Below are 23,213 nucleotides of genomic sequence, written 5' to 3'. Positions count from 1 at the left end.
GTCAAAATTTTATTTCTATAGAAAATTTTGTCAAAATTTTATTTCTATAGAAATTTTTGTCAGAATTTTATTTTTATAGAAAATTTTGTCAGAATTTTCTTTTTATAGAAAATTTTATCCAAATTTTATTTCTATAGAAAATTTTTTCCAAAGTTTTCTTCTATAGAAAATGTTGTCAAAATTTTATTTTGTCCAAATTTTATTTCTATAGAAACTTTAAACTTAATTATATACGTATTTAATCGGCCTTTTTTAGTTTAATATATACCACGTATGGACTATGTGATATATATTACGGTGTTAGGAAGTTTTAAGATACCTTGCCATCGGCAAGTGTAACCGCAACCCAAGTAATTCGATTGTGGATAACAGTCTTCAGTCCATGGTGGAGGGTACATAAGCTTCGGCCTGGCCGAACTTACGGCCGTATATACTTGTTATTATTCACCATAGTTCCCTTCAAGAGCGATACAACGATTATAACGGCCTTCCAATTGTTTGATACCATTTTGGAGTACTCCTACAGTTTTGCCTCAAAATATGCCTCAGTTTCGGCGATCACCTCTTCATTGCAGCCAAATTTTTTCCCTGCGAGCATCCTTTTGAGGTCTGAGAACAAATTCGCTGGGGGCCAGATCTGGAGAATACGGTGGGTGGGGAAGCAATTCTAAGCCCAATTCATGAATTTTTGCCATCGTTCTCAATGACTTGTGGCACGGTGCGTTGTCTTGGTGGAACAAAAATTTTTTCTTCTTCATATGGGGCCGTTTTGCCGCGATTTCGACCTTCAAACGCTCAAATAACGCCATATAATGGTCACTGTTGATGGTTTTCCCCTTCTCAAGATAATCGATAAAAAGTATTCCATGCGCATCCCATAAAATAGAGGCCATTACTTTTCCAGCGGACATTTGAGTCTTTCCACGCGTCGGAGACGGTTCACCGGTCGCTGTCCACTCAGCCGACTGTCGATTAGACTCAGGAGTAGTGATGGAGGCATGTTTCATCCATTGTCACATATCGACGGAAAAACTCGGGAGTATTACGAGTTAACAGCTGCAAACACCGCTCAGAATCATCAACAGGTTGTTGTTTTTGGTCAAATGTGAGCTCGCGCGGCACCCATTTTGCACAGAGCTTCCGCATATCCAAATATTGATGAATGATATGACCAACACGTTCCTTTGATATCTTTAAGGCCTCTGCTATCTCGATCAACTTCATTTTACGGTCATTCAAAATCATTTTGTGGATTTTTGTGATGTTTTCGTCGGTAACCACCTCTTTCGGGCGTTCACTGCGTTCACCGTCCTCCGCTTGAATTTTGCATACCAATCAATTATTGTTGATTTCCCTGGGGCAGAGTTCGGAAACTCATTATCAAGCCAAGTTTTTGCTTCCACCGTATTTTTCCTCTTAAGAAAACAGTATTTTATCAAAACACGAAATTCCTTTTTTTCCATTTTTTTAACAATAACAAAAGTTGCTTCACAAAAGACGGTCTATTTCACAAACTTATTGACTTACAGACGTCAAATTTTGACACGAATCATTCGAAGGTTGGTACTATATAAAAATAATATGCATTTAATACTAGCGACGTCATCTATGTGTCAGACCGGGGACTTATTAGCCAATCTGTTATTTGTCTATATATACTGATTAGATCTCTTTCGTACGTGGAAATGTTTGGTTTTATTACAATTTTATTTTATATTAATTTAAAAAATATATATTTTTATAACCATTAACAGGTGAGGAATTTTATTTTAATATCATTTGTATATATATGAATACACGCGACACGATTATGAGAAGCATAGAAATTATTTCAAATGCTTTTTAAATGTGTCATAAAAATGTGTGATTGTCGGTTCATGTCGTAAAGAATTTTTAATTAATGACGGTAGTGAAGACACGCCGTCGCCAGGTATGAATCAAATAATCATTTCACATCAAGCAGCAAGGAAAGTCAAGAGCCGGGCGAGCCGACTATAATATACCCTTCACCACTCTGTACAACAACACTGTCGTTCCAATCAAAAATCGGTTAAGACCTATTATCTACATCTGAACCGATTTCATCAAATTAAAAACATTTAGTAAGTAAATGTACTAGCTGTGCGAAATCAGGATGAAAACTATGTATAGAAGGTAAAATCTGAGCAGATTTTCTCAAGTTCTTAGGTTAGGTTAGGTGGCAGCCCGATGTATTTGGCTCACATAGACTATTCAGTCCATTGTGATACCACAGTGGTGAACTTCTTTCTTATCACTGAGTGCTGCCCGATTTTGTGTTAAGCTCAATGACGAGGGCCCTCCTTTTTATTACCGAGTCCGAACGGCGTTCCACATTGCAGTGAAACCACTTAGAGAAGCTTTGAAACACTCAGAAATGTCACCAGCATTACTGAGGTGGGATAATCCACCGATGAAAAACGTTTTGACGCTCGGTCGAAGCGAATGGTAAGCTTGTGTATGCAAGCTGGGCACACTTACTATTGCACCACGGTGGCTCAAGTTGTTACCTACATAATAGTATATAACGCATCAAAAATTGCTCTCAGATCCCATAAGGTAGATATATTCTTGGTCGTGGTAAAATCCTGAGTCAATCTAACAATGTCTGCCCAAACGAAACAATCTATCGCTTTGAAACTTGGCACAAGTTGCAGTTATTGATGTTTGATGTTGATTAAGGTATATTTAAGGTATAAGCTTCACATAAACCGATCCCCAGATTTAACTTTCGGAGCCTCTTGGATGAGCAAAATTTCATCAGATCATGTTTTTTTGGTACATGATGTTAGAACATGCCTTCAAAAAACCCTGTACAAATTGGTCCATATCGATTCATAATTATATATTGGCACTATATAAACGGATCCCCAGACTTCTTGGCATCCTGAGTACTATAGAAAATTTTGTCAAAATTTTATTTCTAAAAACCCGGAAAAAATTATACAAAAATGGAGCATAAAGAAGTACGAATCACAAAAGAGTTCATTATTTCCTTAAGTTTGTGCGTTTTACTATGAATGCGCCCTTCATAGTAAAACGCACTTCTTCCTTCAAACAACAATTTTTTTTTTTTTTAACAATTGAAAAAAAATATGTCTAATAAATTTTCTTGAATTTGTCGAAAAATAGTTCATTATTTTAGTGATTAGTTAGTTTAGTTAAAATTTTCTAAAAATAATCTAAATTAACCAAAATTTTTCTTCCTGGTGGGCTCATTGTTTTTTCAGTGACTTTTTGACATCCTGAGCACGGTTTCCACTCGAGCCAAAAATAATGTGCAAAAGTATGGAGAGTATTTTACCAAAAAAAAAGAACTACCAAACAAAAAAGAATAGGCTTGCAAAATTTTATTTCTACAGAAAATTTTGCCCGAATCTTATTTCTAAAGAAAATTTTGTCAAAATTTTATTTCTATAGAAAATTTTGTCACAATATTATATCTATAGAAAATTTTGTAAAAATCTGATTTTTATAGAAAATTTTGTAAAAATTTGATTTCTATAGAAAATTTTGTCAACATTATATTTTTATAGAAAATGTTGTCAAAATGTTATTTCTTATATATATTTTATTTAGAAAATTCTATCAAAATTTTATTTCTATAGAAAATTTTGTCACAATATTATTTCTATAGAAAATTTTGTCACAATATTATTTCTATAGAAAATTTTGTCCACATTTTATTTCTATTGAAAATTTTGTAAAAATTTGATTTTTAAAGAAAATTTTGTAAAAATTTGATTTATATAGAAAATTTTGTCACAATTTTTTTCTATAGAAAATTTTGTCAAAATTGTATTTCTATAGAAAATTTTGTCACAATATAATTTCTATTGAAAATTTTGTAAAAATTTTATTTTTATAGAAAATTTTGTCAAAATTTTTTTCTATAGAAAATTTTGTCAAAATTTTTTTTCTATAGAAAATTTTGTCAAAATTGTATTTCTATAGAAAATTTTGTCAAAATTTTATTTCGGTAGAAAATTTTGTCAAAATTTTATTTCTATAGAATATATATATAAAGGGTGATTCTTTTGAGGTTAGGATTTTCATGCATTAGTATTTGACAGATCACGTGGGATTTCAGACATGGTGTCAAAGAGAAAGATGCTCAGTATGCTTTGACATTTCATCATGAATAGACTTACGATCTGCCACAACGTCGAATTTTCAGTGAATGGGCCCTAGAAAAGTTGGCAGAAAATCCGCTTTTTTATCGACAAATTTTGTTCAGCGATGAGGCTCATTTCTGGTTGAATGGCTACGTAAATAAGCAAAATGGCCGCATTTGGAGTGAAGAGCAACCAGAAGCCGTTCAAGAACTGCCCATGCATCCCGAAAAATGCACTGTTTGGTGTAGTTTGTACGCTGGTGGAATCATTGGACCGTATTTTTTCAAAGATGCTGTTGGACGCAACGTTACGGTGAATGGCGATCGCTATCGTTCGATGCTAACAAACTTTTTGTTGCCAAAAATGGAAGAACTGAACTTGGTTGACATGTGGTTTCAACAAGATGGCGCTACATGCCACACAGCTCGCGATTCTATGGCCATTTTGAGGGAAAACTTCGGAGAACAATTCATCTCAAGAAATGGACCGGTAAGTTGGCCACCAAGATCATGCCATTTGACGCCTTTAGACCATTTTTTGTGGGGCTACGTCAAGTCTAAAGTCTACAGAAATAAGCCAGCAACTATTCCAGCTTTGGAAGACAACATTTCCGAAGAAATTCGGGCTATTCCGGCCGAAATGCTCGAAAAAGTTGCCCAAAATTGGACTTTCCGAATGGACCACCTAAGACGCAGCCGCGGTCAACATTTAAATGAAATTATCTTCAAAAAGTAAATGTCATGGACCAATCTAACGTTTCAAATAAAGAACCGATGAGATTTTGCAAATTTTATGCGTTTTTTTTTTTTTTAAGTTATCAAGCTCTTAACAAATCACCCTTTATATATATGCAATACCATCCGACCTACATCAATAATAACTACTTTTGCCAAGTTTCAAGTCGATAGCTGGTTTCGTTCGGAAGTTAGCGTGATTTCAACAGACGGACGGACGGACATGCTCAGATCGACTCAGAATTTCACCACAACCCAGAATACATACACTTTATGGGGTCTTAGAGCAATATTTCGATGTGTGACAAACGGAATGACAAAGTTAATATACCCCCATCCTATGGTGGAGGGTATAAAAAATGTGGTGTACTCTGATCATATTTCTTCTCTGCGTGTGGTCACTATAATGCAATCAAGCAAACTCCTTTTGTTTCTTTCTGGTCCAACTTTTATTTTATTGTGCATCGGTAAGATGTTACACTTTTTGCAATTTCAATGGCTTTAGCCCTCATTTATGACAAAATTTTCTATAGAAATAAAATTTATTTCTATATATATATATATATATACATATATATATATATATATATATATATATATATATATATATATATATATATATATATATATATATATATATATATATATATATATATATATATATATATATATATATATATATATATATATATATATATATATATATATATATATATATATAGAAATAAAATTTTTACAAATTTTTCTATATTTTGTAAAAATTTTATTTCTATAGAAAATTTTGTCATAAATGAGGACTAAAGCCATTGAAATTGCAAAAAGTGTAAGATCTTACCGATGCACAATAAAAGTTGGACCAGAAAGAGACAAAAGGAGTTTGCTTGATTGCACTATAGTGACCACACGCAGAGAAGAAATATGATCAGAGTACACCACATTTTTTATACCCTCCACCATAGGATGGGGGTATATTAACTTTGTCATTCCGTTTGTCACACATCGAAATATTGCTCTTAGACCCCATAAAGTGTATGTATTCTGGGTTGTGGTGAAATTCTGAGTCGATCTGAGCATGTCCGTCCGTCCGTCTGTTGAAGTCACACTAACTTCCGAACGAAACCAGCTATCGACTTGAAACTTGGCAAAAGTAATTATTATTGATGTAGGTCGGATGGTATTCCACATGGGCCATATCGGTCCACTTTTACGTATAGCCCCCATATAAACGGTCCCCCAAATTTGGCTTACAGACCCTCTAAGAGAAGCAAATTTCATCCGATCCGGCTGAAAATTGGTACATGGTGTTAGTATATGGTTTTTAACAACCGTGCAAAAATTGGTCCGCATCGGACCAATAGCCCCCATATAAACCGATCCCCCGATTTGGCTTTCGGAGCCTCTAAGAGAAGCAAATTTCATCCGATCCGGCTGAAATTTGGTACATGGTGTTAGTATATGGTTTTTAACAACCATGCAAAAATTGGTCCACATGGGTTCTTAATTATATATAGCCCCCATATAAACCGATCCCCAGATTTGGCTTGCGGAGCCTCTAAGAGAAGAAAATTTCATCCGATTCGGCTGAAATTTGGTACATGGTGTTAGTATATGGTATCTAACAACTATTCAAAAATTGGTCCACATCGGTCAATAATTATATATAGTCCCCCTTATAAACCGATCCTCCGATTTGGCTTGCGGAGCCATCAAGAGAAGCAAATTTCATCCGATCCGGCTGAAATTTGGTACATGGTGTTAGTATATGGTCTCTAACAACTATTCAAAAATTGGTCCACATCGGTCAATAATTATATATAGCCCTCATATAAACCGATCCCCCGATTTTGGCTCTAAGAGAAGCAACTTTCATCCGATCTGGCTGAAATTTGGTACATGGTGTTAGTATATGGTATCTAACAACCATGCAAAAATTGGTTTACATCGGTCCATAATTATATATAGCCCCCATATAAACCGATCCCCAGATTTGACCTCCGAAGCCTCTTAGAGGAGCAAAAGTCATCCGATCCGACTGAAATTTGGTCCGTGGTGTTGGTATATGGTCTCTAACAACCATGCAAAAATTGGTCCATATCGGTCTATAATTATATATAGCCCTCATATAAACCGATCCCCCGATTTTGGCAATAATTGGTATATGGTCTCTAACAACCATGCTAAAATTGGTCCATATCGGTCCATAATTATATATAGCCCCCATATAAACCGATCCCCCGATTTGGCTTGCGGAGCCTCTAAGAGAAGCAAATTTCATCCGATCCGGCTGAAATTTGGTACATGGTGTTAGTATATGGTCTCTAACAACCATGCAAAAATTGGTCCATATCGATCCATAATTATATATAGCGCCCATATAAACCGATCCCCAGATTTGATCTCCGGAGCCTCTTGGAAGACCAAAATTTATCTGATTCAGTTGAAATTTGGTACGTGATGTTAATATATGGCCTCAAACACCCATGCAAAAATTGGTCGATATCGGTCCATAATTATATATAGGCCCCATATAAACTGATCCCCAGATTTGACCTCCGAAGTACCTTGGAAGAGCAAAATTCTTCCCATTCGGTTGAAATTTTGTACGTTATGTTAGTATAGGCTATCCAAGAACCATGCAGGAATTGGTTCCTATCAGTGCATAATAATATATAAAGGGTGATTCTTTTGAGGTTAGGATTTTCATGCATTAGTATTTGACAGATCACGTGGGATTTCAGACATGGTGTCAAAGAGAAAGATGCTCAGTATGCTTTGACATTTCATCATGAATAGACTTACGATCTGCCACAACGTCGAATTTTCAGTGAATGGGCCCTACAAAAGTTGGCAGAAAATCCGCTTTTTTATCGACAAATTTTGTTCAGCGATGAGGCTCATTTCTGGTTGAATGGCTACGTAAATAAGCAAAATTGCCGCATTTGGAGTGAAGAGCAACCAGAAGCCGTTCAAGAACTGCCCATGCATCCCGAAAAATGCACTGTTTGGTGTGGTTTGTACGCTGGTGGAATCATTGCACCGTATTTTTTCAAAGATGCTGTTGGACGCAACGTTACGGTGAATGGCGATCGCTATCGTTCGATGCTAACAAACTTTTTGTTGCCAAAAATGGAAGAACTGAACTTGGTTGACATGTGGTTTCAACAAGATGGCGCTACATGCCACACAGCTCGCGATTCTATGGCCATTTTGAGGGAAAACTTCGGAGAACAATTCATCTCAAGAAATGGACCGGTAAGTTGGCCACCAAGATCATGCGATTTGACGCCTTTAGACTATTTTTTGTGGGGCTACGTCAAGTCTAAAGTGTACAGAAATAAGCCAGCAACTATTCCAGCTTTGGAAGACAACATTTCCGAAGAAATTCGGGCTATTCCGGCCGAAATGCTCGAAAAAGTTGCCCAAAATTGGACTTTCCGAATGGACCACCTAAGACGCAGCCGCGGTCAACATTTAAATGAAATTATCTTCAAAAAGTAAATGTCATGGACCAATCTAACGTTTCAAATAAAGAACCGATGAGATTTTGCAAATTTTATGCGTTTTTTTTTTTTAAAAAAGTTATCAAGCTCTTAACAAATCACCCTTTAGCTCCCATATAAACCGATCCCCAGATTTGACCTCCGGTGCCTTTTGGAGAAGCAAAATTCATCCGATCTGGTTGAAATTTGGTACGTGGTGGTAGTATATGATATTTAACAACCATGTGAGTTGAAATTTGTGGATGACAGTCTTTCGTAGAAGTTTCTATGCAATCCATGGTGGAGGGTACATAAGATTCGGCCTGGCCGAACTTACGGCCGTATATACTTGTTTTTTACTAATTTTAAGTAGTCGCATGAACTGCAAAAGAGTTCGAAATAATAATTATTACGAGATTTAAATCAAATTCTTGAAATTTGAACGTACTGGGTAGAAGTGCGACTAACTAAATTGGAGTTTAAAACTTGTCATAAATTACGAGCTACTTTTTTCTGTATGATGGGGGCAATACATCGATTACACAGTTTGTTACATTTTTTTCTAAAATATTTGAGCAGATCCAGCATTTTCTCTTTCAACAAATAGTGACTGTTTTCTGTTTTTAGCAGAGTTTTCTGCCGTGCCTAAAAAATTATTATAATTCTCTCCCTCTGATCTCTTATACTTACATTCCGTTGCAGCAGCAATATATATCCCACGAAACCTTTCTGAGGGATATATAGTGGTTAGTTGACACTACTTACGATATCTCTATTTACCATATCAGTTTATGCTAATGCAATGGCTATGTGGCAACATTGAAAGCTTTAAAATGGGATAGTTAATGGAATGGAAATTCTAAGCTAAGGTGTGACAATGATGGATGGGATGGTTACAACAAATTATATGACCAATGTTTTTCAATTTGAATGATTGTCGATGATTTTCAAAAACCTTATAAGGATTTTTCATACGCGAAATTCATTATTTTTTATTCCACACTTCAAAAGGGTTAAACATCCAATTAAAATCTCATTGAAGAAAAACAAGGACATATAGAGTAGTACGGTATATGATGGGTAATAAATATCATGGATGGATGGATTAGTCTCTCTCTCTCACATTTGCAATGACAACTGCAAATATTTCCCAAAAACATCTGCTGTTCATCTGCCGTTTTGTTTAGTTTTTTTTTTTATTTGGACATCGAAGCTTTTATTTTTTTGTGGTAACCATAGAAAACTCCAACCAGAGCAGGGATAAGGCCGTATCATTTCTATGTTGGGTATAGTTAAAAAGAGAAATGTTATTAACGGGGACTTTTATTCAAACAAGCATGGCTAGGTAACAAGGAACAAAATACAGGCACAAAAGCTGGACATAGAAATTTTGCACATTTTAGCTCACGATCACCAAACGTGGGCAATCGTTTATAGAACAAAACATAAAAGTCACAAGAAGTAATAGCGAATTTACAAGGAAAAATTTCAATAACACAAAAAAAATCTTATAAACTAATTGGCTAAGCAATAAAACAAATAAACAATAATTATGAAATGGCGATAAGTTGATGATTTGCTTAGATCATGATGATTGATCTAAAGGCTAGAAATGTGACAGATATGATCAGAGACAACTTTTTGAAAAGGAAAATGCCAAACGGGACATAGGACGGCGAAATTTTTCTCTATCAATGAGTGCTGTTCGTTTATAATTTATACATTAATATGCCACTAGTAAAGAAACTTTACAAGGCTCAAACATTTTTGATTTTTTCGATTTCGCTTCTAACAAATAGTGCAGCGTTTTAAATTCGAGTTATGTTTGTTTGTATATTCCCGATAAACTGCAAACGACTGAACCGATTTACTTGAAATTTTCAGAAAACCTAGATGGTGACCATGTGGTCACCATGATATCTGGTCAGGGAGGAGGACTTCCCAGTGCCCGACTTTTTGAAAATAGGTCCAAAGTTCTCCGATTTGCCTGAAATTTTCAGAGAAGATTTGAGTGTGGCTGGACAAACATCTGCTACTTTATTTTCCGATATTTGGTGGGGGAGGGACACCTCCCCTTTGCCCGACGTTTTTATACCCACCACCATAGAATGGTGACGGGGGTATAATAAGTTTGTCATTCCGTTTGTAACACATCGAAATATCGATTTCCGACTATATAAAGTATATATATTCTTGATCAGGGAGAAATTCTAAGACCATATAACGATGTCCGTCTGTCCGTCTGTCTGTCTGGCTGTCTGTTGTAATCACGCTACAGTCTTCAATAATGAAGCAATCGTGCTGAAATTTTGCACAAACTCGTTTTTTGTCTGCAGGCAGGTCAAGTTCGAAGATGGGCTATATCGGTCCAGGTTTGGATATAGTCCCCATATAAACCGACCTCCCGATTTGGGGTCTTAGGCTTATAGAAATCGAAGTTTTTATCCAATTTGCTTGAAATTTGAAATCTGGAGGTATTTTATGACCATAAAGAGGTGTGCCAAAAATTGTGAGTATCGGTCCATGTTTTGGTATGGTCCCCATATAAAACGACCTCCCGATTTGGGGTCTTGGGCTTATAGAAACCGTACTTTTTATCCAATTTGTCTGAAATTGGGTGGGGATTGGGACCATAAAAAAACTAAAATTCGACTTCGTTTTACATAAAATTTACAGAGAAATTTTATCTAAAACAAGTATATACGGCCGTAAGTTCGGCCAGGCCGAAGCTTATGTACCCTCCACAATGGATTGCGTAGAAACTTCTACTGAAGACTGTCATCCAATATCGAATTACTTGGGTTGCGGTAACACTTGCCGATGGCAAGGTATCTTAAAACTTCCAAACACCGTAATATATACCACATAGTCCATAAGTGGTATATATTAAACTAAAAAAAGGCCGATTAAATACGTATATAATTAAGTTTAAAGTTTCTATAGAAATAAAATTTTGACAAAATAAAATTTTGACAAAATAAAATTTTGACAACATTTTCTATAGAAGCAAAATTTGGAAAAAATTTTCTATAGAAATAAAATTTGGAAAAAAATTTTCTATAGAAAAAACATTTTGACAAAATGTTCTTTAGAAATAAAATTTTGACAAAATTTTCTAAAAAAATAAAATTTTGACAAAATTTTCTATAGAAATAACATTTTGACAATGTGTTCTATAAAAATAAAATTTTGGTAGATTATTTTTGGCTCGAGTGGCAACCATGATCATGAACCGATATGGACCAATTTTTGTGTGATTGGGGATCGCTTATATATAACTATAGACCGATATGGGCCAATTTTGGCATGATTATTAGCGGCCTTATACTAAGATTTCAAACGGATCGGATGAATTTTGCTCCTCCTAGAGGCTCCGGAGGACAAATCTGGGGATCGATTTATATGGGGGCTATATATAATTATGGGCCGATATGGACCAATTCTTGCATGGTTGTTAGATACCATATACTAACACCGCGTACCAAATTTCAACCGGATCGGATGAATTTTGCTCCTCTAAGAGGCTCCGGAGGTCAAATCTGGGGATCGGCTTATATGGGGGCTATATATAATTATGGGCCGATGTGGACCAATTTTTGCATGGTCATTAGAAAACATATACCAACACCATGTACCAAATTTCAGCCGGATCGGATGAAATTTGCTTCTCTTAGAAGCTCCGCAAGCCAAATCGGGGGATTGGTTTATATGGGGGGCTATATGTAAATAATTATGGACCGATATGGACCAATTTTTGCATGGTTGTTAGAGACCATATACTAACACCATGTACCAAATTTCAGCTGGATCGGATGAAATTTGCTTCCCTTAGAGCAATCGCAAGCCAAATTTGTGGGTTCGTTTATATGGGGGCTATACGTAAAAGTGGACCGATATGGACCAATTTTTGCGTGGTTGTTAGAGACCATATACTAACACCATGTACAAAATTTCAGCCGGATCGGATGAAATTTGCTTTTCTTAGAGCAATCGCAAGCCAAATTTGGGGGTCCGTGTATATGGGGGCTATACGTAAAAGTGGACCGATATGGCCCATTTGCAATACCATCCGACCTATATCAATAACAACTACTTGTGCCAAGTTTCAAGTCGACAACTTGTTTCGTTCGGAAGTTAGCGTGATTTCAACAGACGGACGGACGGACGGACGGACATGCTCAGATCGACTCAGAATTTCACCACGACCCAGAATATATATACTTTATGGGGTCTTACAGCAATATTTCGATGTGTTACAAACGGAATGACAAAGTTAATATACCCCCATCCTATGGTGTAGGGTATAAAAATGTTTAATATTTGGACGGCCAATGGCTTCTCCCCCTTGTCTACCCTTGTGAAACAAAGTCTATAGGGGAACCTTGAAATTTTCAGAGGTGGCGTCCAGACCATGATCTGCTAATTTTTAGATAATTGGTCGGGTAGGGGGACCTCGCCTTGCACGATATTTTGAAACTTGAAGAAAAGATCCCCGATTTTCTTGAATTTTCGTATGTGGACAAAAAACCACTAATTTGTTTGTTTTTTTTTATCGGTTTTTTCAGTATGAAAGTGTTTTTCCCTAAAAAACCTTTTGGCTTCGATTTCGAATTCAACTTTTAGTAATCCTAAAATTCGAATCTTATCGCATTTTGATATTAAAAAAAAATGATGAATTGAAATTTGACTAATAGACATTTAGCGCAAAAGTCATCATTGGATTTATACGGAATATGGAGAAGTACAAAAATTTTATAAAATAAATTTTTTCAAACTTTGAAAAGCCCGATAATCGACTTTTCCAAATTTTGAAAAAATCAACTTTTTAGTTTTAATCATAATTCACATTATGCACTGTAAATCTTTCAACTAAAAATCTGTCCTTTCATCTGATGACAAAAATTTATGTGCAATTAATGATAGTGTAGTGTAAATAAATCCATGTGAAAGGGAATGAAATGTGGTTGGTTTGTAAGGAATGTTAGTTGAAATTTGGAAGAATGAGTCTCTTGCTTACCTTCACATCACGAGGGAAATATTGTTTACCATTGTGAAGCCAATAGACTTCGGGACGTGGTATACCTCCGACAAGGGCTTCCAATTTTACCTTTTGGCCAACACGGGCCATAGCATTGTTCAGAGGTATCTTAAAGTGAGGAACTTCAGTTGGTTCAAGAGCTGGATGAGGAATAGGTGGAATATCATCATTAACACAATAATTCGCAAGATGACTAATGTAATACTTACGTTCCACAATTAAACTGGCCGAACAATGTTCGATGCCCGCCGGATTGGAAGCACTGCAAGTGTAAACAGCATCATCCTCCAGGAATACTTCTTCGAAACGCAACTTGGCTTCACCATTATTGTAACTGATGACATAGTCGGGTGAATCATCAATGCATTTGTCATTCTTGTACCATTGGACGGTGGGCAAAGGATTGCCGGTTACAGTACAAGAAAATTCAAAAGAGGAACCCTCCTTAGCACTACCACTTGCCAAATAGCGGACAATACGTGGAGCAATCATCTGAGCCTCGGCAATATTTTCACGAACCGATAATGTGGCATTGGTTGTTGCATTACCCACCAGGTTAGAAGCTCTACAAGAGAATCTCGCTGAATCGGCTGCAAATGTTTCCTCGATAACCAAACGACAGAGACCCTTATCAAAAGAGGTCTTGTAGTCGGGATTATTTTGTATCAAAATACCATCCTTGTACCATTCAATCGAGGGTTCTGGACTACCAGTAACCTCACATTCAAAGGTGAACTTGTCGCCTTCACGTGTGATGGCATCTTTTAGGGGTTTCACAAACACCGGTGAAGAATATTTGATTTCAGTGAAAATGTGATTAATTTCAATATCCTTGCGGATATTTTCAGTGACTATGCGTTGATGGTCGATTTGATCTCGGACGTTTTGCAAACGTTTTAGAGATTCCTCACGTTGCATTTGTTCCTTAAGAGCCAACATTCGGGATTCCTCTTCGCGTTTGGTTTGTTCTCTCAACGATTGAATACGAGCCTCTTCCTCTCGCACAGTTTTCTCTCGCAAGGTCTGCAAACGTATCTCCTCTTCACGAATAATACGCAGACGTGTTTGTTCTTCTTCACGGGCCTGTTGCTCACGCATGGCTTGTTCACGAGCAGTTTGTTCGCGTACCATTTGCAAACGAGCTTCTTCTTCTCGCAAAGCTTTCAAGCGAGCTTGCTCTTCTTCACGGGCCTTTTGTTCACGCATTGCTTGCTCGTGAGCCGTTTGTTCACGGGCCAACATTAAACGTTGTTCTTCTTCACGCACAGCTTGTTCGCGAGCTGCCAACTCGCGAGCCAATCGATCCCTTTCCATTTGTTCACGTTCTGCTTGCTCTCTGAATGCCTGCAGACGTGCCTCTTGTTCACGAGCCGCTCTTTCCCGAGCCTCAGCCTCGCGTATTGCCTTCTCCCGTTCTGCCTGTTCACGTGCTTCACGCTCACGTTGCTCACGAGAACGCTCTTCGTTTTTCAGTCGTTCTGCGACTATAGTAATGTCCGATTTTAGTTTCATAAATGATTGGAATATCGTCATGACATCATTGTACAACTGCGACACCTTGTTCATATCATGAGTACATTTTGCGGCATTTTCCAATTTCACACGCAATGGAGCTTCTCGCTCGTTGACATATTTCTCAATATCATTGACTAAATTTGAGGCCTCCACTGGATCTCGTAGATAGGGAATTTTATTTGAGACACTATTGTAGAAATAGCTAATCTCGCGATATTCACAATCAATCTGCAAAATCGAGATCAAAAAGAATAGCTTTATTAATTGTTGAAATGTGACAGAAAGTTCAGGAAATTTATTGATTGGCGCCCGAGCAGGGACTCGGTTTTACCTCGGTAAACCGAGTTTAAATGTCTCTTAACACAGAATCAATCCACCATAACCAAAAATAACTATCCTCTATTGAGACTGAGACCATTATTTTCGTGTGCTAGATCAGGTTAGGTTAAAGTGGCCGCCCGATTAAGTTTCAGGCGCACATAGACTATTCAGTCCATTGTGATACCACATTATGTCTATGTTAGTGTGCTACTATTAGTCATAATCTTACCTTTTCAACAACTTCGAAAAATTCCGTAGCTTGATTAAGAGAATTTCTCTTTTGCTTCACTTGATCCCTGAATTGCTGCCATTTCTCATTGAGCTTTCGCAATTCCTCGCGGAAATAGGCTTCACTTTCCGGATTGGAAATTAGCAATTGTTCAGTTGTTGTCTCTGTGAACTTTTCAATGCGTTTTTCAAGTAACTGAAAGAAAAAATTAAAATTGGGACAATAAAAAACGATTAATTAGTAACAATGTTACAACAAGAAAATATACATAAATAAATTATTCACAAATAAACAATATCTCACTCAATCTTTTCACACACATAATACTGGGATATTGTATGGTAATTCAAAATGTACAGCACAAAAAAAAAACGCACAATCTATTCTAGCGAAACATTTAAGCCATATACAAAAACAAGACTATTTTAGGCATTTGTTGTGCATTTTTGTCTTTTTGTATTCGAATATTTTTTGCATTCGTTACCCTGCAAATTCAATTCCATACTCATTAACTGGACCGAAACAAACTAGACATTAGTTTGACAATCATAACATCTACTCCTGTGGGATGCGGTACTCTCTAATTACAAATTGATGACAGCTGCTGCTGTCAATCATTATACATTTCAAATTATAGCGCTAAGAAGGAGGATATGAATATGGGATCTCAAAGAAGTACACATCATTTAAATGCCCAATTTTAAAAGCTCCTAATTGACGAGAAGAGAGAGAGGAAGTGGGAAAATCTGTCTCTTTGCGATCTATTAACAAATAAATGTAACTTTAACAAGTATAAACGGCAGTAAGTTCGGCCAGGCCGAATCTTATGTACCCTCCACCATGGATTGCGTAGAAACTTCTACGAAAGACTGTCATCCACAATCGAATTACTTGGATTGTGGTATCTTAAATCGTTTTCTAAATTGTGAGTTAGCCCATACGTGGTATATATTAGACAACTTTTGGCATGGTTGTTAAATATCATATACTACCACCACGTACAAAATTTTAACCAGATCGGATGAATTTTGCTTCTCCAAAAGGCATCGGAGGTCAAATCTGGAGATCGGTTTATATGGGGGCTATATATAATTATGGATCGATGTGGACCAATTTTGCATAGTTATTAGATACCATATACTAACACCATGTACCAAATTTCTGCCTGATCGGATGAAATTTGCTTTTCTTAGAGGCTCCGCAAGGCAAAACGTGGTATGGGTTTAAATGGGGGCTATATATAATTATGAACCGATTTCGACGAAATTTTGCATGGGTGTTTGAGGTCATACATTAACATCACGAACAAATTTCAACTGAATCAGATGGATTTTGGTCTTCCAAGAGGTTCCGGAGGTCAAATCTGGGGATCGGTTTATATGGGGGCTATATATAATTATCGAGCGATGTGGACCAATTTTTGCATAGTTGTTACAGACCATATACTAACACCATGTACAAAATTTCAGCCGGATCGGACGAAACTTTCTTCTCTTATAGGCTCCGCAAGCCAAATCTGGGGATCGGTTTATATGGGGGCTATATATAATTATGGACCGATGCGGACCAATTTTTGCATGGTTGTTAGAGACCATATACTAACACCATGTACCAAATTTCAGCCGCATTGGATGAAATTTGCTTCTCTTAGAGGGACTGCCAGCCAAATTTGGGGGTCCTCTTATATGGGGGCTATACGCAAAAGTGGACCGATATGGCCCATTTGCAATACCATCCGACCTACATCAATAACAACTTCTTGTGCCAAGTTTCAAGTCGGTAGCTTGTTTCGTTCGGATTTCAACAGACGGACGGACGGACGGACGGACGGACATGCTCAGATCGACTCAGAATTTCACCACGACCCAGAATATATATACTTTATGGGGTCTTAGAGCAATATTTCGATGTGTTACAAACGGAATGACAAAGTTAATATACCCCCATCCTATGGTGGAGGGTATAAAAATACAATCCAAAAGTTCAAAGATACAAATGTTTTCTGCATTTCAAAAAACGCTTCAAGGATGCAGAATCAACAAAATAAATTGCAATTTATTGGAAGCACAAATTACAAATGTGAGATTTTTTAAATGTTAAAGAATTTATTCCAGAGTTTTTACCATCTTTCTGGCAACATAGATGAAAAAACGGCTAGTCTTTTGATCTAACCTGCGAATTTTTAGGCTTCCTTATAAGAACACATATGCTGTTCAGTCCGGTCATGCCATCATCGATCGGAATACGTGGTAATCAGAAGGAGCAATGTCTGTCCCATGAGTGTTTGCAGCACACCCAGCTAGTCCCACCGAATACACAGCATAAGCTTCTATCCATGGATATTCAGCTTTGCCGTCGATTTTGCGGTATAACCGGGGCAACCATAGAATTTTTTTAATTAGGCGTTGTCGTATTGATCCCCTTTTCATGGCAAGTAACAGAGCGATGCAAAACAAAAATCTTTCCTTTTTTGCTTTTGTAGCAAGTGTTCACATGCTTCCCGCAAATGTTTGTTTTGTGGTCACGAAACTTGACATATTGAGACCCAAACAACTATGTTGTTGACAACCCAGCCAAATGACATATATTGCAAATGAAAGCTATGCAATGAGGTATTGCCATGACTATACCGTCAGTATTGTCTGATCCGATCTGCGCCATCTGTTGTCAATCACACATCACAAATTTGACTGTCTACACACACACACATAACCTTTCTTCTGATTCAATCACGAAATTGATTGATCCAATTAATTTTTTAATTGAAATGTCTTCAATCACAGAAATGATAGTATCAATTAAAAAATTAATTGACGGTCACTTAAACTATTAATTGATCCAATTAAAAAATTAATTGATAGTATTAATTTGTGTGATCGATTTTTGTTTCAATTAAAAATTTGTTAAATCAATTAAATAAATCAATTAAATATTTTTAAAAACTCAATTAAGATTTTAATTGGAAAAATTTTCGAGAAATATGTTTCGGTGCACACAAAAGAATTTTTTCTGATGCAATCGCGAAATTAATTGATCCAAAAAATTTTTAAAATTGATATATCCTCAATCACGAAAAGGATAGTATCAATCACCGTTTTAATTGGACATTAAAAAAAAATACTTGATTAAAAAATTAATTTATTTCGTTAGCAAATTTCAATTAATTTTTTAATTGCTTCAATTAAAAATTTAATTGATGTTAATTTAAACCTCAATTAATTTTTTAAAATTAAAAACGTAACTAGTTTCAATTACTTTCCTAAATGATTTAGTGTTTCTAGTTTGATTAAAAATTTTATTATTTGACATAAATTTCTTAACTGTCTTAGTCTTCCGATTAAAAAGTTAATTGTATCAATTAATTTGTTTAATTATTTGACATAAATTTCTTAACTGTCTTAGTCTTCCGATTAAAAAGTTAATTGTATCAATTAATTTGTTTAATTAAAAATCTTAAAATTGTCAATTATTTACTTAATGTTTCTATCTTGATTAAAAAGTAAACCGTATCAATTAATTTATAATTAATTAATTTATAATAAATTTCAACTTCAATCAATTTTTTAATTGGAAATATTTTGGTGTTATTTTTTTTCTGTGTAATATTTCCTGGACTTCCTGATGAACATCCCCCATTTCTACATGGCTTATTATTTAGTCTACCAACATTTGGAGAAAATGTTACCAAAAACTACAAAAAAAATTATTTTGCACAAATAAAGAAAATTTTGTCAAAGTTTTATTTCTATAGAAAATTTTGTCAAAATTTTATTTCTATAGAAATTTTGTCAAAATTTTTTTCTATAGAAATTTTGTCAAAATTTTAATTCAATAGAACATTTCATCAAAATTATATTTCTATAGAAAATTTTGTCAAAATTTTATTTCTATAGAAAATTTTGTCAAAATTTTATTTCTATAGAAAATTTTGTCAAATTTTATTTCTATTGAAAATTTTGTCAAAATTTTATTTCTATAAAAATTTTGTCCAAATTTTATTTCTATAGAAATTCTGTCAAAATTTTATTTCTATAGAAAATTTTATACAAATTTTATTTCTACAGAAAATTTGTCAAAATTTTATTTCTATCGAAAATTTTATCCAAATTTTATTCTACAGAAAATTTGTCAAAATTTTATTTCTGTCGAAAATTTTGTCAAAATTTCATTTCAATAGCACATTTCGTCAAAATTTTATTTGTATAGAAAATTTTGTCAAAATTGTATTTGTAAAGAAAATTTTGTCAAAATTTTATTTGTAAAGAAAATTTTGTCAAAATTTTATTTGTATAGAAAATTTTGTCAAAATTTTAGTTTTATAGAAAATTTTGTCAAAATCTTAGTTTTATAGAAAATTTTGTCAAAATTTTAGTTGTATAGAAAATTTTATCAAAATTTTATTTCTATAGAAAATTTTGTCAAAATTTTATTTTTATAGAAAATTTTGTCAAAATTGTATTTTTATAGAAAATTTTGTCAAAATTGTATTTTTGTTTATCTACAGAAAATTTATGAGTACCATGAATTCTACCAATCTACCAAACAGTAGAGTAATCCCAACTGTGTAATAATTTCTGTGTAATATTTCCTGGACTTCCTTATGAACATCCCCCATTTCTACATGGCTTATTATTTAGTCTACCAACATTTGGAGAAAATGTTACCAAAAACTACCAAACAAAATTATTTTGCAAAAATAAAGAAAATTTTGTCAAAGTTTTATTTCTATAGAAAATTTTGTCAAAATTTTATTTCTACAGAAATTTTGTCAAAATTTTATTTCTATAGAAATTTTGTCAAAATTTTATTTCAATAGAACATTTCGTCAAAATTTTATTTCTATAGAAAATTTTGTCAAAATTTTATTCTATAAAAAATTTTATTTCTATAGAAAATTTTGTCAAAATTTTATTTCTATAGAAAATTTTGCTAAAAATTTATTTCTATAAAAAATTTTGTCAAATTTTATTTCTATTGAAAATTTTGTCAAAATTTTATTTCTATAAAAATTTTGTCCAAATTTTATTTCTATAGAAATTCTGTCAAAATTTTATTTCTATAGAAAATTTCATCCAAATTTTATTTCTACACAAAATTTGTCAAAATTTTATTTCTATCGAAAATTTTGTCAAATTTTAATTTCAATAGCACATTTCGTCAAAATTTTATTTGTATAGAAAATTTTGTCAAAATTGTATTTGTAAAGAAAATATTGTCAAAATTTTATTTGTATAGAAAATTTTGTCAAAATTTTAGTTTTATAGAAAATTTTGTCAAAATTTTAGTTGTATAGAAAATTTTGTCAAAATTTTATTTCTATAGAAAATTTTGTCAACATTTTATTTTTATAGAAAATTTTGTCAAAATTGTATTTTTATAGAAAATTTTGTCAAAATTGTATTTTCGTTTATCTACAGAAAATTTATGAGTACCATGAATTCTACCAATCTACCAAACAGTAGAGTAATACCAACTGTGTAATAATTTCTGTGTAATATTTCCAGGACTTCCTTATGAACATCCCCCATTTCTACATGGCTTATTATTTAGTCTACCAACATTTGGAGAAAATGTTACCAAAAACTACCAAACAAAATTATTTTGCAAAAATAAAGAAAATTTTGTCAAAATTTTATTTCTATAGAAATTTTGTCAAAATTTTATTTCTATAGAAATTTTGTCAAAATTTTATTTCTATAGAAATTTTGTCAAAATTTTATTTCAATAGAACATTTCGTCAAAATTTTATTTCTATAGAAAATTTTGTCAAAATTTTATTTCTATAAAAAATTTTATTTCTATAGAAAATTTGTCAAAATTTCATTTCTATCGAAAATTTTGTCAAAATTTTATTTCTATCGAAAATTTTGTCAAAATTTTATTTCTATCGAAAATTTTGTCAAAATTTTATTTCTATCGAAAATTTTGTCAAACTTTTATTTCTATAGAAAATTTTGTCAAAATTTTATTTTTATAGAAAATTTTGTCAAAATTTTAATTCTATCGAAAATTTTGTCAAAATTTTATTTCTATCGAAAATTTTTTGCAAATTTTATTTCTATAGAAAATTTTCTCAAAATTTTATATCTAGAAATAAAATATTGACAAAATTGTATGTCAATATTTTATTTCTATAGAAAATTTTGTAAAAAAATTTATTTTATAGAAAATTTTATCAAAATTGTATTTTTATAGAAAATTTTGTTAAAAATTTATTTCTATAAAAAATTTTGTCAAATTTTATTTCTGTTGGAAATTTTGTCAAAATTTTATTTCTATAGAAAATTGTGTCAAAATTTTATTTCTATAGAAAATTTTGTCAAAATTTTATTTCTAATTATACAATTATTTTTCGAGCTTTATGGACAGATATAGATTAAGGAACATGGTTAATAGAGCCATTGAAAAGAAAACGCCAGATACCAATCTATACACGCCTGGACTGTACATGTTTCGGTTCGGGCGAATGAACCTTTCCACAGCCTTTAGTATAGTCTGGCTGGGAGAGATAACTCAATTTTGGGCCCTTTATGCTAACTCCTTATGGAGAAAACATTTGGGAAATTTCCTCTTACAAATTGAATCATCTTTTCTCCCACTGTACATCATCTTTTCATATAACTTACAAGTCCCTTAATCTTATTTTTATTTCGTTATCTATAGAAAATTTTGTCAAAATTTCATTTCAATAGAACATTTTGTCAAAATTTTATTTCTATAGAAATTTTGTCAAAATTTTATTTTTATAGAAAATTTTGTCAAAATTTTATTTCTATAGAAAATTTTGTCAAAATTTTATTTTTATAGAAATTTTTATCAAAATTGTATTTTTATAGAAAATTTTGTTAACAGTTTATTTTTATTTATCTACAGAAAATTTATGAAGTACCATGAATTCTACCAATCTACCAAACAGTAGTGTTCTACCAACTGTGTATTAATTTCAGTGTAATATTTCCTGGACTTCCGTATGAACATCCCCCATTTCTACATGGCTTATTATTTAGTCTACCAACATTTGGAGAAAATGTTACCAAAAACTACCAAACAAACTTATTTTGCAAAAATAAAGAAAATTTTGTCAAACTTTTATTTCTATAGAAAATTTTGTCAAAATTTTATTTCTATAGAAATTTTGTCAAAATTTTATTTCTATAGAAATTTTGTCAAAATTTTATTTCTATAGAAATTTTGTCAAAATTTTATTTCTATCGAAAATTTTGTCAACATTTTATTTCTATAGAAAATTTTGTCCAAATTTTATTTCTATAGAAAATTTTGTCAAAATTTTATTTCTATCGAAAATTTTGTCAAAATTTTATTTCTATCGAAAATTTTGCCAAATTCTATTTTTATAGAAAATTTTGTCAAAATTTTATTTTTATAGAAAATTTTGTCAAAATTTTATTTCTATAGAAAATTTTGTAAAAAATTTTATTTTATAGAAGATTTTATCAAAATTTTATTTTTATAGAAAATTTTGCTAAAAATTTATTTCTATAGAAAATTTTGTCAAATTTTATTTCTATTGAAAATTTTGTCAAAATTTTATTTCTATAGAAAATTGTGTCAAAATTTTATTTCTATAGAAAATTTTGTAAAAATTTTATTTCTATAGAAAATTTTGTAAAAATTTTATTTCTATAGAAAATTTTGTCAAAATTTTATTTCTATCGAAAATTTTGTCAACATTTTATTTAAATAGAAAATTTTGTCAAAATTTAATTTCAATAGAACAGTTCGTCAAAATTTTATTTCTATAGA

The 23,213-nt window shown here is 33.1% G+C and overlaps 1 protein-coding gene across 8 annotated transcripts in view; it reads right to left on the bottom strand.

Moving 5' to 3' along the window:
- The window catches only part of zormin, a 517,259-nt gene that overhangs the window by 251,107 nt on the left and 242,939 nt on the right, over nt 1-23,213 (bottom strand). For all 8 annotated transcript variants that reach the window (XM_075303991.1, XM_075303993.1, XM_075303996.1 and 5 more), the window contains 3 exons: nt 15,450-15,644; nt 13,594-15,127; nt 13,364-13,524 (listed from right to left, as the gene is read on the bottom strand). In XM_075303991.1, coding sequence (XP_075160106.1) covers nt 13,364-13,524; nt 13,594-15,127; nt 15,450-15,644 — 1,890 coding nt within the window. The remainder of the gene's footprint in view (nt 1-13,363; nt 13,525-13,593; nt 15,128-15,449; nt 15,645-23,213) is intronic.

This window comes from Haematobia irritans, chromosome 4 (genome assembly GCF_050003625.1).
Source record: "Haematobia irritans isolate KBUSLIRL chromosome 4, ASM5000362v1, whole genome shotgun sequence".
NCBI lineage: Eukaryota > Metazoa > Arthropoda > Insecta > Diptera > Muscidae > Haematobia > Haematobia irritans.
Note: the sequence above shows the minus strand (reverse complement) of the source record. Positions and strands in the feature narration are given on the sequence as shown.